At 36.1% G+C, this 13,926-nt stretch overlaps 1 protein-coding gene across 2 annotated transcripts; it reads left to right on the forward strand.

Moving 5' to 3' along the window:
• Window positions 1–6,049: 6,049 nt before the first annotated feature.
• Window positions 6,050–12,097, forward strand: LOC121267455 (5-methyltetrahydropteroyltriglutamate--homocysteine methyltransferase). Of its 2 annotated transcripts, none has more exons than XM_041171312.1 (12): window positions 6,050–6,201; window positions 7,290–7,643; window positions 7,747–7,834; window positions 8,548–8,675; window positions 8,774–9,165; window positions 9,257–9,420; window positions 9,714–9,794; window positions 9,884–10,050; window positions 10,138–10,243; window positions 10,787–11,037; window positions 11,175–11,376; window positions 11,471–12,097. In XM_041171312.1, the coding sequence occupies exons 2-12, from the start codon at window positions 7,294–7,296 to the stop codon at window positions 11,837–11,839; spliced, it is 2,298 nt and encodes a 765-aa protein (XP_041027246.1). In that variant the 5' UTR covers window positions 6,050–6,201; window positions 7,290–7,293; the 3' UTR covers window positions 11,840–12,097. The 2 variants fall into 2 exon arrangements, with proteins under 2 accessions (XP_041027246.1, XP_041027247.1); XM_041171313.1 differs by lacking the exon at window positions 6,050–6,201 and adding an exon at window positions 6,387–6,774.
• The last annotated feature ends 1,829 nt before the right edge of the window (window positions 12,098–13,926 follow it).

Consider the following 13,926-nt stretch of genomic DNA (forward strand, 5'->3'; position numbering starts at 1 on the left):
ATTTTGGCCAAGGGCTTATTTGGAAAGTTACTTTTTAGGAATTAGGGTTTCAAGAGGTATTGTAGCATTACTGTAGCCGTACTGTAGCTGCAGGTACTGTAGCAAGACACTGTTCATCAGAGCATTTTGGGTAAAAAGGAGCTTTATTTTGGCTAGGGTTTTAATTAGGTTTAGTTTAAATACTCTTTGTACCCTCATTTGAAGGTTAGACAATATTGAATATTATTTGTGAATTGAGGTTTCTCCTCTTATTCTTGATTGAACTCTTGAACTTATCAAAGGTAAATCACAACCTTTGTGGCATTCCTCCTTTGTAATCTTGGTTCTTGAGACGGGTTTTTCAACGGGTCTAGATTTTGATATAATCTACGTTCTTGAAACGAGTTCTCATCGGGTCTAGGTTTTTCCATCCATTGACTTGAATTTGACTTTCTTTGGGAGTTTTCAAATTGATTGTGGGTTCAAGAGATTTCATTCCTGCGGGTTCATATCACTATCTCAACTCACTACTTGTAACGCCCCGACCCCGAGGGTCCGGAGAGTTAACTCATCTAACCTGATAATCAACTCCAACAATACTAATATATCCTTCCAAATCTTCAAAATAACATAAATACTTCAATTTAATAAACCATACATACTCACATATCATATCCTAAATATAACAACCCAAATAAAGTATAAACTTTTCTTCATGTCTCAAATAACAAACTAGAATAAAAATAAAATTGATATAAGTCTCCATAAACGATTTAAATCCATTGAAATCAACTTAATAAATAAATAACATCCAATAGCAACACTAATACCGTGAGATACCCAAAACTATTCACAGCTAATCTTGTCCACGAACTCTAATACTGATCCTCAGATGAACCATCAATATCATCTGAAAATATTATGAAGATTAAAGGGTGAGTTATCAATAACTCAGTAAGTAGAGAACATATACTAGCATGTAAACATGAGCATTTATAACGTTGATATGCAAAACAAAACATTTTCTTTCAGAATGTGAAAACAACATATTTTACATTTATGCATAAACCAAAACTTGGTGCAAAACATCAGAGCGAAATTTTCAGAAAGACAAACTTATTCCCAAAAATAAAATCCATAAGCATATCCAAACTGAAACATTATATTCATATCACGTCATAGAATCACATTGGGACAAATACCATATTTAACCCCCGTGGTAGGGTTATAAACTACCATTATACCCGTGGCTGGGTCGTACACTATGTTTCATCCCCGTGGTAGGGTTATAAACCACCATTATACCTGTAGCTGGGTCGTACACCATGTTTCATCCCGTGGTAGGGTTATAAACCACCATTATACCCGTGGCTACGTCTTAACAGAAACATAACGGAACATCATCGGAATCAGATCTCATTCATATACAGAATTAGAACTTCATGCCAATGTTTTCATACGACACATCATATCAAAACAGAATATTGAATAGCTTCAGATCATTTCACATGTTTGAAATAAACAGAATCAAAATATTTTAATTTATTCATAACAAAAATTTTTAGATTTTCATATTCGCTCTTTTGCATAGTTCAGAAACAAAATGTATAAAATTGGCTCATGTTTACACCAGTCATGACAGAAAATACTTTCTTTTATATAGAATTTATGCATATGCAGAATAAACATCTGAGGTCGTTTTCAGATTTATTTTCAAAAATAAACATGCTTATTTCAAAGATAGCCTCATTTCATTTCTTTTATACAAAACTAGTATATAAATCCCGCTTACTTGACTTTCGTGTATTATCAAAACCTTGAGTCGGAACTCTAGTGGTAACACCACCTAAACAAAACATATACCCAACATTTAATAAACCAAATCTAGTAAGCTACTATTTATTGAGTAATAATTCAAAACAACCCATTTTTAATTCAATAACTATCATAAAATTAAACCCGAACAATCTCCTCCTCAAACCATTAGCATTTAAACCCCAATACAGCCACTAACATCTCCACCCAACAACCAAACCCAACCCATACAGCCACCTTTTATCAACACCAAACCAACCATAAAACATTTCCAAAACCAACAACAGCAACTCCTATGATTAAAACATAATACAAACAACACGTCAACTCCAACCTTCAATATAAAACTTCAGCGCAACCATCATATATTTTTAATCATTCAGCATTTCAAGACTTGGGTATCTGCGCCACTCATAATACACCCAACACAACCAGCTCAAACACGCATTGCACACACAGTCAATAAACTACCCCGAGCAGCCATCAATCACTTCCATGCGCCACACACATCAACCCAAAATACCACACTTTAACATAAATAATTAAAATAATCAAACTTAAAATCACATAAAATCTCTCTTTAACTAAGTGATGAATAAAAGAGAAGGAGAGAATAACGTGGCTTACCAGCGTTGGACTCTATAACAACAACTGACAAACACAAGGGGGCATTGCTCTATGGGGGAAAAAGCTTTGTGAAGACGAGAAAAAAATATAAACTGAGTGTGTGCGCAGTGAACTAAAACAAAGAGGGTGTGCGAAAAACAAACCAAAGAAAAATAAAGTAAAAGAGGGTCTCTGTGTGTGCAAAAGCAGGGGATAGAAGTAAAATTAAGAGTGAGATCAGTGAGTGGGAGGATGGTTATTGAAAAAAAAAACACTCCAGAGAGAAGACTTGGCGACGGCACTAAGGTTTCGAGACCCACGAAGAAGTTGCATAGTGCTAAAACCCAAAGAAAAATCACGAAATCGTCTGTGAGGCAAAGGGGAAACAGAGAACAAGAGAGAGAACGATGGCTCACCTTCAAGGAACTCAGCCAATAGCGATGAGTCTCCAGGAACACACGAAAGGAAGGGAAATTGCAGCTCGCAAGGATGAACTGAGTTTTGTGTAAGAGGAAAGAAAAAAATCTGAATAGCTTGAAAATGTGGTGAGGGAAAAACTTCATGTGTGGAATCGAAACAAAACCGTGGAGACGTGGGGAGCAGGTGCACGAGATGGAGGGATCTGCAGAACTGCAGTGCAAGGGGAGAAACCGTGGAGAAGAAAAACAGTGCGGCAGAAAAAGACCTCACCAAGTGATGCCGTTTCAAGCTTCCTTCAAGTGATCCCTTGTCATGGGTCGGGCTTCATCAAGTCTTGGCTGGGCTTTGGCCCAGACGTTACACTATTATTCTTAGAGAACTCAACTCAAATCAATATTCAAACTCAGATTATTTGCTTGGGTATTATATCCAATCACCTGCCTGAGGCGGCCTTAGTGTGGCCACCACCGGATCTAGGCCACTAAAATGAGACTCCTCATCCATTGTACCTTGAGGTGAGCCCACAAGCCGGCCACACATAGAGGTTTCCACCTTCATGAGTTGCCCCTCTTCAGGCCAACCTTTTGGAGGCTTGAATTCGAGAGGTGGCGCCACCTACGTGAAGGAAAGTTTCTGTTTCTTAATTAAAACAAATTATTTTTTTTTATCAAGTTTTATTTTTTGATATTATTTATTTTTTAAAATTCTAACCAAGTATTTACGCATTTAGTGACATAACATGATGCGTTTCCACATCCAGTATTCCTTCATCATTCTTCCAATTCAATTTGAGTCTTTATTTTGCCTCTGTTTTCCATTACAGTTGCATTTATGCTAATAGGAAAACCTTACAAATAGGAAAACCTTACTTTGGGCTAATTCCAGGTAATTCCTTAAATGGAAATTATTATTTTTGGAATTAAATAATTTAGATTTTATTGTTTCAATTTTGATCATTTTTAGAATTTCTTTACATGTTTCTTGACTTATAGTAGTTTATTGAATTTCAAATTAATTCATTCTTGTGGTGAATATATATAATTTGATAAATATTTTACTTCCTTTGAATATAATCTTGAAAACTCAAGTCTGCAAAACATATGATTTTTTAGGTAATTAAATAATCTCAGTATGTACATAAAATAGGGAGGATTTTTTTATTGCGTCTGCGGCATAGGGGTCTTGACGTCTGAGCCACCTCCCTCAAATGTATCATCATCACCTACTACCAAGTCTTTTTTTATTCATCTATATCTCACCACGCGCCCAAAAAGGCACGTGGAAGGTTATTATTTTAACGAAAATGCGGTTTATTGATGCCGAGTAAAAATTAATAAAAAACTTATACCAAAACATGGTATGCTTGGGACATGCGAGGAGCCATAAAATTTCCGTATTATCTCATTTTATTATAATAATTTTTTTAAATTTTTATATAAAATATAATAAATAATTTAAATTTTTTAAATATTAATATAATTTTTTTCGAATCTCAAAACAATAATAATATTTTAAAATAATATTTTAAACTTTCACCTCCCTTTCCACATCTACCCACAAAATTTTCACTTTTATTAAATCAATAAAGATACATGTACAAATTTTTTATATAATTATATTTTAAAATAAAAATATTTATATAAAGTGATATTATTTTTATATGTTATTTTATAAACATTTTCCTAATTTAAAATATAATTATATAAAAAATTATAAAATGAGTTGTATGTCTATTAATTTTCATATTAAATATCATTATTATTTTGTAATCATTTTACAACTCTACAAAAACTACTTTACTCTATAAAAATAAAGGATAATTTTGTAATATTAAATTGCACAAAATTTATTTTCACCTGATCTATTATCTGATATTAAATTGTATGATAAATAAATAAAAAATAATAATTTTGTTTTCTACTAACTTGATATCAAATCAGATGATGAAAGTATATTCATAAAAAAGAAAAAAGATGATGAAAGTATAATAATGACAAATACCATATATAATATTTCAGTCCTGCTAGAGGTACTTGCCATGGATACCGTTTGCGGAATCGACTGACGTGGTAGGTTAATATCACGTCAGTCCATATTATTAAATTAAAAAAAAAGACTCTATTTCAGACAAATTATTTAAAGCCCCAAATCTCGCCAGCAACCCAAGCCAATTCCAAATCCCTAGTCGAGGTCGACACCAAGCTCAAATCCCTGAAGCTCAAGTATGATGCCTCTTTATGTCCTTCCTCATCGCAAAACCTTTATTCGAAGAATTCCGTCAAGCTTTACCTCCACCAACCATCGTCGTCAACTTCATCGTCGTCTGGTTTCCGTACCCTGGTCGATGAAAACAAACGTCTCGAGAAAGCAAACATGGACTTGAATTCCGAGCTCATAAACATGAAAAAGAAGTGCAAGGAGCTTCTTGATTTGGTGGAAGCTGATGAGAGACCCAAGTTGTTTGGAGTGAGACTGGAAGTTCATGGAGAGGGGGAGATCATGATGAAGAGAAAGATGGTAGAGATTAGTGAAAGCGCAAGCATTTTACTTTCTCAACCTTGCAAATAAATTTCGTATAGATAGTAAGGAACTGACAATCAAAAGCTACAAAACGATGATAGTGTAATTCGCACCGTTTCACTAATTCCACATGGAACCATGGGTACGCGGAAGGTACCCCTCTCGGGTGCAAATAGCATTTTTCATAATATTTTTCACATGAATATAAGGTTGTAACAGATAAAGAAATATTGATTTTTATTTAAATTTAGTCATCTTAATAATTGTCTTGATCCGATTGGATAGTAGAATTAGATGAAATAAGTTGAGATAATTTATAAATTGTAATAAAATTATTAGTTAAAATTAGATAAAATGAAATCATCACACTTTTATATCCAAATAGTCCATTTCGAAATGGAAAATAATTTACACATAATATTTTTCACAACACTTCATATAATTATGTTTTAAATGAAGGATATTTTTATAAAATATCTTATAAAAATAAAATTATTTTATAAAAATATTTTTATTTTATAATATTATTATATAATATATTATGTATATATCTTTACACTTTCGTAATACGTCATTCTACGTTGAGTTCGTAAATATAAATAAAAATAATAAAATTGTTTAAAATGAAATAAGCGCATATTCGGAATACGTCATAATTTTCCACCCAACATGGGACCATAGCCAGCACGGCCCCACTCCCACCAGATCTAAGCCATTTCGGCTATAAATTCTGACGAATGCATCTCCTTGGAACTCGCGCTGTTCTCTGCTCCAAGAGTACTCGGTCTCTTCCCTCACCTTTCGTTTTAACCGAGAACCAAGAGCCAGTCTCTCGCACTCAAACGATTCTTCTTCCGAGAGGTACGATGCTCCTCTCGTCGCTCGCAGTCTTTCATTACCCATGCAAGCATCTGCTTTTTTTGTTTTTGTTTTTTTTTTTTGTTTTCACTGTAACCCTCTCATTCATATTTCATCCCGTTCTACTTCCTTAGCTCAATCTTTCTTCAGTATAAAGGTGACGTCGTAAGAACTCATCTAGGAGTTTTTCTTGGTCCTTCTCTTTGGTCTCTTTCAAAATCCCGTTTTCCTCACCGAGATCTGTTGGTGCGTCATTGATTTATTACAAAAACTGGTTACGTTCCATTTTGAACTTTTTGTTAAGAATGGTTCTGACGCCTTGAACGATAGAGAACGTGACGAATTATGTGTTCTTTTATTCGTGGGTGAATAACTCTTGGATTCATTTTCATATGTTGCGTCGGTGGCTGTTTACTGTGCATGTTGGATCACGGATCTAGTGCTTGCTGGTTGTGTTACTTGTAGATCTAATACCGGGTCATTGCTTTTTACAATAGATCTGGTCGGGAATAGCTTCTGGGTTTTTAAGATTATTGAGTCATTTGCATTTTACGTGCTCTGGTTTCCAGTTTCAGAGTAGGTGCTCTGCTTCTGTCTTAGATCTGTGTTCTTTAGCTTTACATGATTGAGTTGCCAACAATTCACATTCTGTACTTAGTTGAGCCTTAGATTCCAAATGCTTTGCATGCCTATCTGCAGTGCATTGGGTTGATTTTTCCCAAACAACTACTTTGTGAGCTTCCGAATTGCATATCTGATTTTGGTGAACATAATGCAAATTATTTTGCGGAGGAAGCATATGGAATCTGTTGTGAAGCACACAAACTAGAAATTCCTGTATCTCCTCGAGGCCAACGCATCACAGATCTAAATTTAAAATTATTGATCTATCACTTTTCTTTATTAAGTTCTTTGATTTTGGAAGTTTTTATCTCTTTGAATTATAGTTCAAACCTTACCGTCTAATCGATAGTTTTAAGTTTCACTGGGGCATTTTATATGAATCTATCACTGTGCATGCATCTCATTATCTACCAGTAGTTTGGATCAATGGGACTGAAACTTCTTCGTGGTCTTGATTTATGATCTAGAGCAATGGCTTCGCACATTGTTGGATACCCTCGCATGGGCCCCAAGAGAGAGCTAAAGTTTGCCTTGGAATCATTTTGGGATGGGAAAAGCAGTGCCGAGGATTTGAAAAAGGTTGCGGCTGATCTCAGATCGTCCATCTGGAAGCAGATGGCTGATGCTGGGATAAAGCACATCCCGAGCAACACTTTCTCGTACTATGATCAGGTGCTCGACACCACTGCAATGCTCGGTGCTGTTCCACCTAGGTACAACTGGAATGGAGGTGAGATTGGATTTGACATCTATTTCTCTATGGCCAGAGGAAATGCATCTGTACCTGCTATGGAAATGACCAAGTGGTTTGACACCAACTAGTAAGTGTTGGCGTTTTTTAGATGCCTTGTGAGGAAAATATTTCAAGTATTGTTATTGTTTGTTTTGTTTCTGTGTTGAACTGTTGTTAATTTGTTGATGCAGCCATTTTATTGTCCCTGAATTGGGACCTGATGTGAAGTTCTCTTATGCTTCACACAAGGCAGTGGAGGAATTCAAGGAAGCCAAAGCTGTATGTTTATATTTTAGTTCTTTATTTAATTTGTAATGGTAGATGATTAATTAGGCATGCAAAATAAGTATTTTCTAGCACATAATTAAGATATCAGGACTGTAAATGTAGCAACCTTTTCTATGGAAAATTTAGCAGCAGTAGCGGTTTTCTTTTGCAAATATGTTGACAGTGGGCTGATTGCTTCTTATAATTAGATGTATAAAATAGGTATTATTTCTTTTGCAGATATAAGAAGTAGGAGCTAGACCTAGCGATTTAGGCACGCGATTGCTTCTTATCATTTATCCTCCTTAAATAGAAGGAACCCATGACAGCAATTACAAGTTCATTTCTTGTTAATGTTCTCTCTTTTTTCTCTTTCTTTTCTTGGGGTGGATGTAGGGAGGGGTTTTAGAAGGGGATTTATTAATTCTATTGGACCCAATGGACTATTGTATAACTTCATTCCTGCATAATGACTTTAAGCTATTAATTTATATATATATATATATATATGTAAGAATATATAAGAAATAAGCTATTGAATCACTGATCAAAATAATATATAACAAATATGCACTAGACCTAGCAATATAAGCTTGTGATTGCTTCTGATCATTTGTCCTCCGATAGTAGGAGTCCATGTTAGCAATTACAAGTTCCTTTGTTTTTAATGTTCCTTTTCTAATATATGTCAAAATTGAGTTTCTCTCTCTTTTATATCCATGTAGCTTGGTGTAGATACTGTTCCAGTTCTCATCGGGCCTATGTCCTACTTGTTGCTGTCTAAGCCTGCAAAGGGTGTTGAGAAGACCTTCCCCCTTCTCTCCCTTCTTGGCAAAATCCTTCCTATTTACAAGTATGATGTGAAAACAATAGTATTTTATTTTTTGGTTACTAGATCTAGATTGATTTAAATTTAAAAATTTTCTTTTGTATCAATGGATAAATCTCCAGGGAAGTGGTCACTGAGCTTAAAGCAGCTGGTGCTTCCTGGATTCAGTTTGATGAACCCACCCTTGTGATGGATCTTGACTCTCACAAATTGCAAACATTCACTGATGCCTACGCTGAATTAGAATCATCTTTATCTGGCTTGAATGTGCTCATTGAGACCTACTTTGCTGATGTTCCCTCTGAGGCATACAAGACACTCACTGCTTTGAAGGGTGTCTCTGCCTATGGATTTGATCTCATTCGTGGGGCTAATACTCTTGATTTGATCAAGGGTGGATTCCCCAAGGGTAAATACCTCTTTGCTGGAGTCGTTGATGGAAGGAACATCTGGGCTAATGATCTTGCTGCTTCTTTTGGTACATTGCAGGCTCTTGAGGGCATTGTGGGCAAAGGTACTAATCTTTTACTCAATTTTTTTACTCATGGTGAAAAATGTTACCATTAAATAAATTTATCATGTTCTTTTTTTTTTGGTTTGCGCAGATAAGCTTGTGGTTTCTACCTCGTGCTCGCTTCTCCACACTGCTGTTGATCTAGTTAATGAGACCAAGCTTGACAAAGAGATCAAATCATGGCTTGCTTTTGCAGCACAGAAAGTTGTTGAAGTGAATGCATTGGCCAAGGCATTGGCTGGTCAGAAGGATGAGGTAGCCTCCCTTTGTTTGTGTTTCCACTGAAAGTACAAAATCCCATTGCGGTGATTCAGTCCATATTAATCATGTAGATACAACATGGTTTAATTAGCAGTGTTAAAAATCTTTTGAAGTTAGAAGAGACGTTGGTTAAATAACGAATATATCTTTTGATAATTTAATGAAACTTTTTGTTTGTAATTCTGAAAGAAATATCGAACATCAACCACATTGAAGGCAACTTGGCTCTGAGTTTGTTTGTTAATTTTTGCTATTGTTGATAAGAATGTTTGTGGCTTTGTTTTCAGGCATTCTTCTCCTCTAATGCTGCAGCTCAAGCATCAAGAAAGTCCTCCCCTAGAGTGACTAATGAGGCTGTTCAGAAAGCTGTGAGTACTTCGTTTTTTGTTTTTCTGCATTGTGAGTCTATGTTGCATGTCTCTGCAATTAATGATGTCTTGATTCCTTGCTTTATCAGGCTGCTGCTTTGAAGGGTTCTGACCACCGCCGTGCTACAAATGTGAGTACCAGACTCGATGCCCAGCAGAAGAATCTCAACCTTCCAATTCTCCCAACCACCACAATTGGTTCCTTCCCTCAGACCATTGAACTCAGGAGGGTGCGCCGTGAGTACAAGGCCAAGAAGTTAGTCAAGCTGGCATCTCCTTGTTTTAATTACAACATGAGGTTTTGATTGTTTAAATAATGTATGTCCTGATCTATGTTCCTTAGGATCTCTGAGGATACGTATGTTAAGGCCATTAAGGAGGAAATTAGCAAAGTTGTCAAGCTCCAAGAAGACCTTGACATTGATGTTCTGGTTCATGGAGAGCCTGAGGTGAGATTTCCTATAATAGCACAATCTATTTAAAGAAAAAAGTATGAAATATCTCATGCATTCTTATGAACTAAAGTGAGGAAATCACACCATAAACTGTAAATTGCTATCTTTTTTGGATTATGCACCCTAAACTTCTAAAAGTTTCAATTCACATCCTACGCTACCAAATCTCGACAATTTTCACATTCTGTCAAACTTTGACTCTAAAGATTGTGTCACGTGTTCTATTTTTCATCAATCTTAACTGTGGTTGAGCCCTAACCGAGACTGTACATTGTAAAATCTTGGTAGTTTAGGATGTCAATTGCTGGTTTTTCTAATTAGAGATGCAAATGAAAATACAATGGTAGTTCTAGGTGCTAAATGTAATATTTCCAATTAAAATTTTGAAGAGCAATGTGTATGACTGGGTTACCTTTTTGTTCTCCGTGGTTTCTTACCTATTAAATAATATAGAACAAAAAGATATAGGATATCTAACGTGTTGCTCCTAATCATGGAGAATGTTCTTAACTAATTGTGGAAAGAAACTCCTCACAGAGGAACGACATGGTTGAGTACTTCGGAGAGCAGTTGTCAGGTTTTGCCTTTACTGTCAATGGGTGGGTGCAATCTTATGGATCTCGTTGTGTGAAGCCACCCATCATCTACGGTGATGTGAGCCGCCCCAAGCCAATGACTGTCTTCTGGTCCTCTACAGCTCAGAGCATGACTGCTCGCCCAATGAAAGGAATGCTTACTGGACCTGTTACCATTCTTAACTGGTCCTTTGTTCGAAATGACCAGCCAAGGTATGAATGACCTTGATCCATTATTTGAAAGTGTAAAAGAACTAAACAGATAATAAAGAAAAAAAAAAGTGGCAAACTATTCCTGTTGATGGTTTCTAGCCCCAATTTTCTAACATGATACGTATTCCTCTTCCCAGATATGAGACTTGCTATCAGATAGCCTTGGCCATAAAAAATGAAGTGGAGGATCTTGAGAAAGCTGGTATTAATGTTATCCAAATCGATGAGGCTGCTTTAAGAGAAGGGCTGCCCCTAAGGAAGTCTGAGCAAGCTTACTACTTGGAATGGGCTGTTCACTCCTTCAGGATCACCAACTGTGGTGTCAAGGATACTACCCAGGTTTATCTCTTTCTCCTTCGTTCAGACATCACTGTTTAGCTTTTTGTTTCATTATGGTTGCTTCAATTATTATTTTTTAATCTTTCAACAACAGATTCACACCCACATGTGCTACTCTAACTTCAATGACATCATCCACTCAATTATTGACATGGATGCTGATGTGATCACCATTGAGAACTCCCGTTCTGATGAGAAGCTCCTGTCGGTCTTCCGTGAAGGAGTCAAGTATGGTGCTGGTATTGGCCCTGGTGTCTATGACATCCACTCCCCCAGAATACCATCAACTGAGGAGATTGCTGACCGTATTAACAAGATGCTTGCTGTGCTCGAGACAAACATCTTGTGGGTTAACCCTGACTGTGGACTCAAGACTCGCAAGTATTCTGAGGTTAAGCCTGCTCTCAAAAACATGGTTGCCGCTGCCAAGCTCCTCCGCACCCAGCTTGCCAGTGCTAAGTGAGTCATAAGAGATTTGGGAGGTTGAACCTCCAAATACATCACTTATTTACTTCAATTGGGCAAGAAAAGGAAAGAAATTCCTGCTTTGTTTGAATAACTGTGATGAAATATTTCTTGGGCCTAATATTCTCTTGAGAGCAATTGATTTTATTTTATTTTTTAAAAAATGTTGTAATTTTGGGCTCTGCCTCCATTATCTTTCAAAGGCACCAAACTGCTGTGTTTCAGGGGATGAGAATTGAAGAAACGTCATTTGACAGTTTGTGCATTTGAATATATGTATGCTTTCTATCTGTTCGTTTTATTTTACATCACTGCAATGGCGCCCAACTCTTTTGAAATATGATGTGCGTTTGGTAGACCGTAAAGCCCGACATGGATCAAACCATTTATACATAACCAATCTATTTATCTACTCCGTACTTACCTGAAGAACTACGGTAACATCCTACATCTTGTGTGACTGCATTGTGGTAGACTCATGAATGCTAGTTTGGGCTTGTTAAAGGTTCAGGAATATAGGATTTTATATTTTAGGAGGTACTGAACCATACCCTTGTTGAGAGAGGGGCACAAAAGATTGAGATCACTTGTGATACGAAGCAATCTAGACCTGAGTTTTAAAAAGTTTTGAATTTCGGTAATGGAATGAAAGATTTCGGTGTACGAATTCGGAATAGTTGATAAATTATATATAAAAATGATTATATATATAATTATATTCTAAAATAACAGTCTTAAAACCATACTTAGTTGATTTTAGTAATAGACGTTAACATGAGAGAGCATATAAACGTTAACCCCTTCAGACAAGAAGAAAAATAATAGAACTGGTAGAAAAACTTTGGGGCTATCTGGGTCTCAAAAGAAAAATTTTCATAGTCCGACTAGGAACGAGATCTTCCTTACATTCCAAACAAGTATCAACATACATAAAGACAGAAATGAGAAGAAACTTTAGACCGGATTCAAAAGTGGGGCTGGGCTTCATTTCTTAAGCATTTAGCTCCTCTATTCACTCATCCTCCAAAAGATGCAAAAGAGTAAGTCTTCCCTCTTTTCTCTTCTTTCTTCTTCTTCTTCTTCTTTTTTTTTCGCCATTTTCTAGCAATCCTTTAGGAACCTAATACAAAACGGTGTCGTGGAGCTTGCTGAGAAAACGGTGCCGTCTAATGATAAGAAGAATGAAGTGTTGCATTGCCAGTTAGTTAAGCCATGCGTTGGAATACATTTTGGAATAGTCTTCCTCTCGACTCGAAAACTTTCTAGTGAGGTCCTTCACTTTCGGTGGAAGGGATCTTTGCCTAGGGCAAGTTTTTTACCTGCTTAAATTTTTCTGATAACTCAGTTGTATGCGTTGCTTTACTTCTGGTTTGAAGCTTTGGTTCAAATGGATGAGGAACTTTCAGAATTATGGAGTAAGTTTTCCTTAACTAAAGAGGAAAGGTATGAAATTGTAATCACTGACCATGACATCGAGAATAATATGAGGAAAGGGAGGTTGTGTCTGGGGGGAAAAGTAATAGCTGATAAAAAGATTAATAAGGATGCGTTCAAGAACACGATGTTAAAAGTGTGGAAATCCTGTGTTGGAGTGAAAATTCATGAGGTAGGAGACAATCTTTATGTGTTTGAATTCCAAACTGAGGAAGATTTGAATAAAATCTGGGGAGGTCAGCCTTGGTTATTTGATACTAATCTGGTTTGCATAAAAAAATTCGATGGTGTTACTCCACCAGCTGATATGAATTTTAATTCCACTACCTTGTGGGTTCAACTTCTTAATCTACCTCTTGGATGCATGAATAAGGAAATTGGAGGTAGGATTGGATCCACTATTGGTAAAGTTATCGAGGTGGAGGCTGATTATGATGAGAATTGCTGGGAAAATGGATTAGAGTGCAAGTTGAGGTTGATTTAATTAAACATTTAATAAGAGGGAAAATTATGGAGCTGATGGGATAGAAAAGTTTTATTCCTTTTAGATATAAAAGGCTACCTAGGTTTTGTTTTAAATGTGGAGCTATTATGCATGGTGTGCAAGGATGTATAGGGAAACATAAACACACGGAAGACACAAAGGATTAC

Source organism: Juglans microcarpa x Juglans regia, chromosome 5S (genome assembly GCF_004785595.1).
Source record: "Juglans microcarpa x Juglans regia isolate MS1-56 chromosome 5S, Jm3101_v1.0, whole genome shotgun sequence".
NCBI classification, from domain to species: Eukaryota; Viridiplantae; Streptophyta; class Magnoliopsida; order Fagales; family Juglandaceae; genus Juglans; species Juglans microcarpa x Juglans regia.

What these genes read in the sequence shown, in the direction of transcription:
- LOC121267455 (XM_041171312.1), top strand. Translation starts at nt 7,294, where the DNA reads ATGGCTTCGCACATTGTTGGATACCCTCGCATGGGCCCCAAGAGAGAG. An exon ending in TGGCTGGTCAGAAGGATGAG is followed by an intron (nt 9,421 to 9,713) that starts GTAGCCTCCCTT and finishes CTTTGTTTTCAG; the next exon opens with GCATTCTTCTCCTCTAATGC. An exon ending in ATGAGGCTGTTCAGAAAGCT is followed by an intron (nt 9,795 to 9,883) that starts GTGAGTACTTCG and finishes TTGCTTTATCAG; the next exon opens with GCTGCTGCTTTGAAGGGTTC.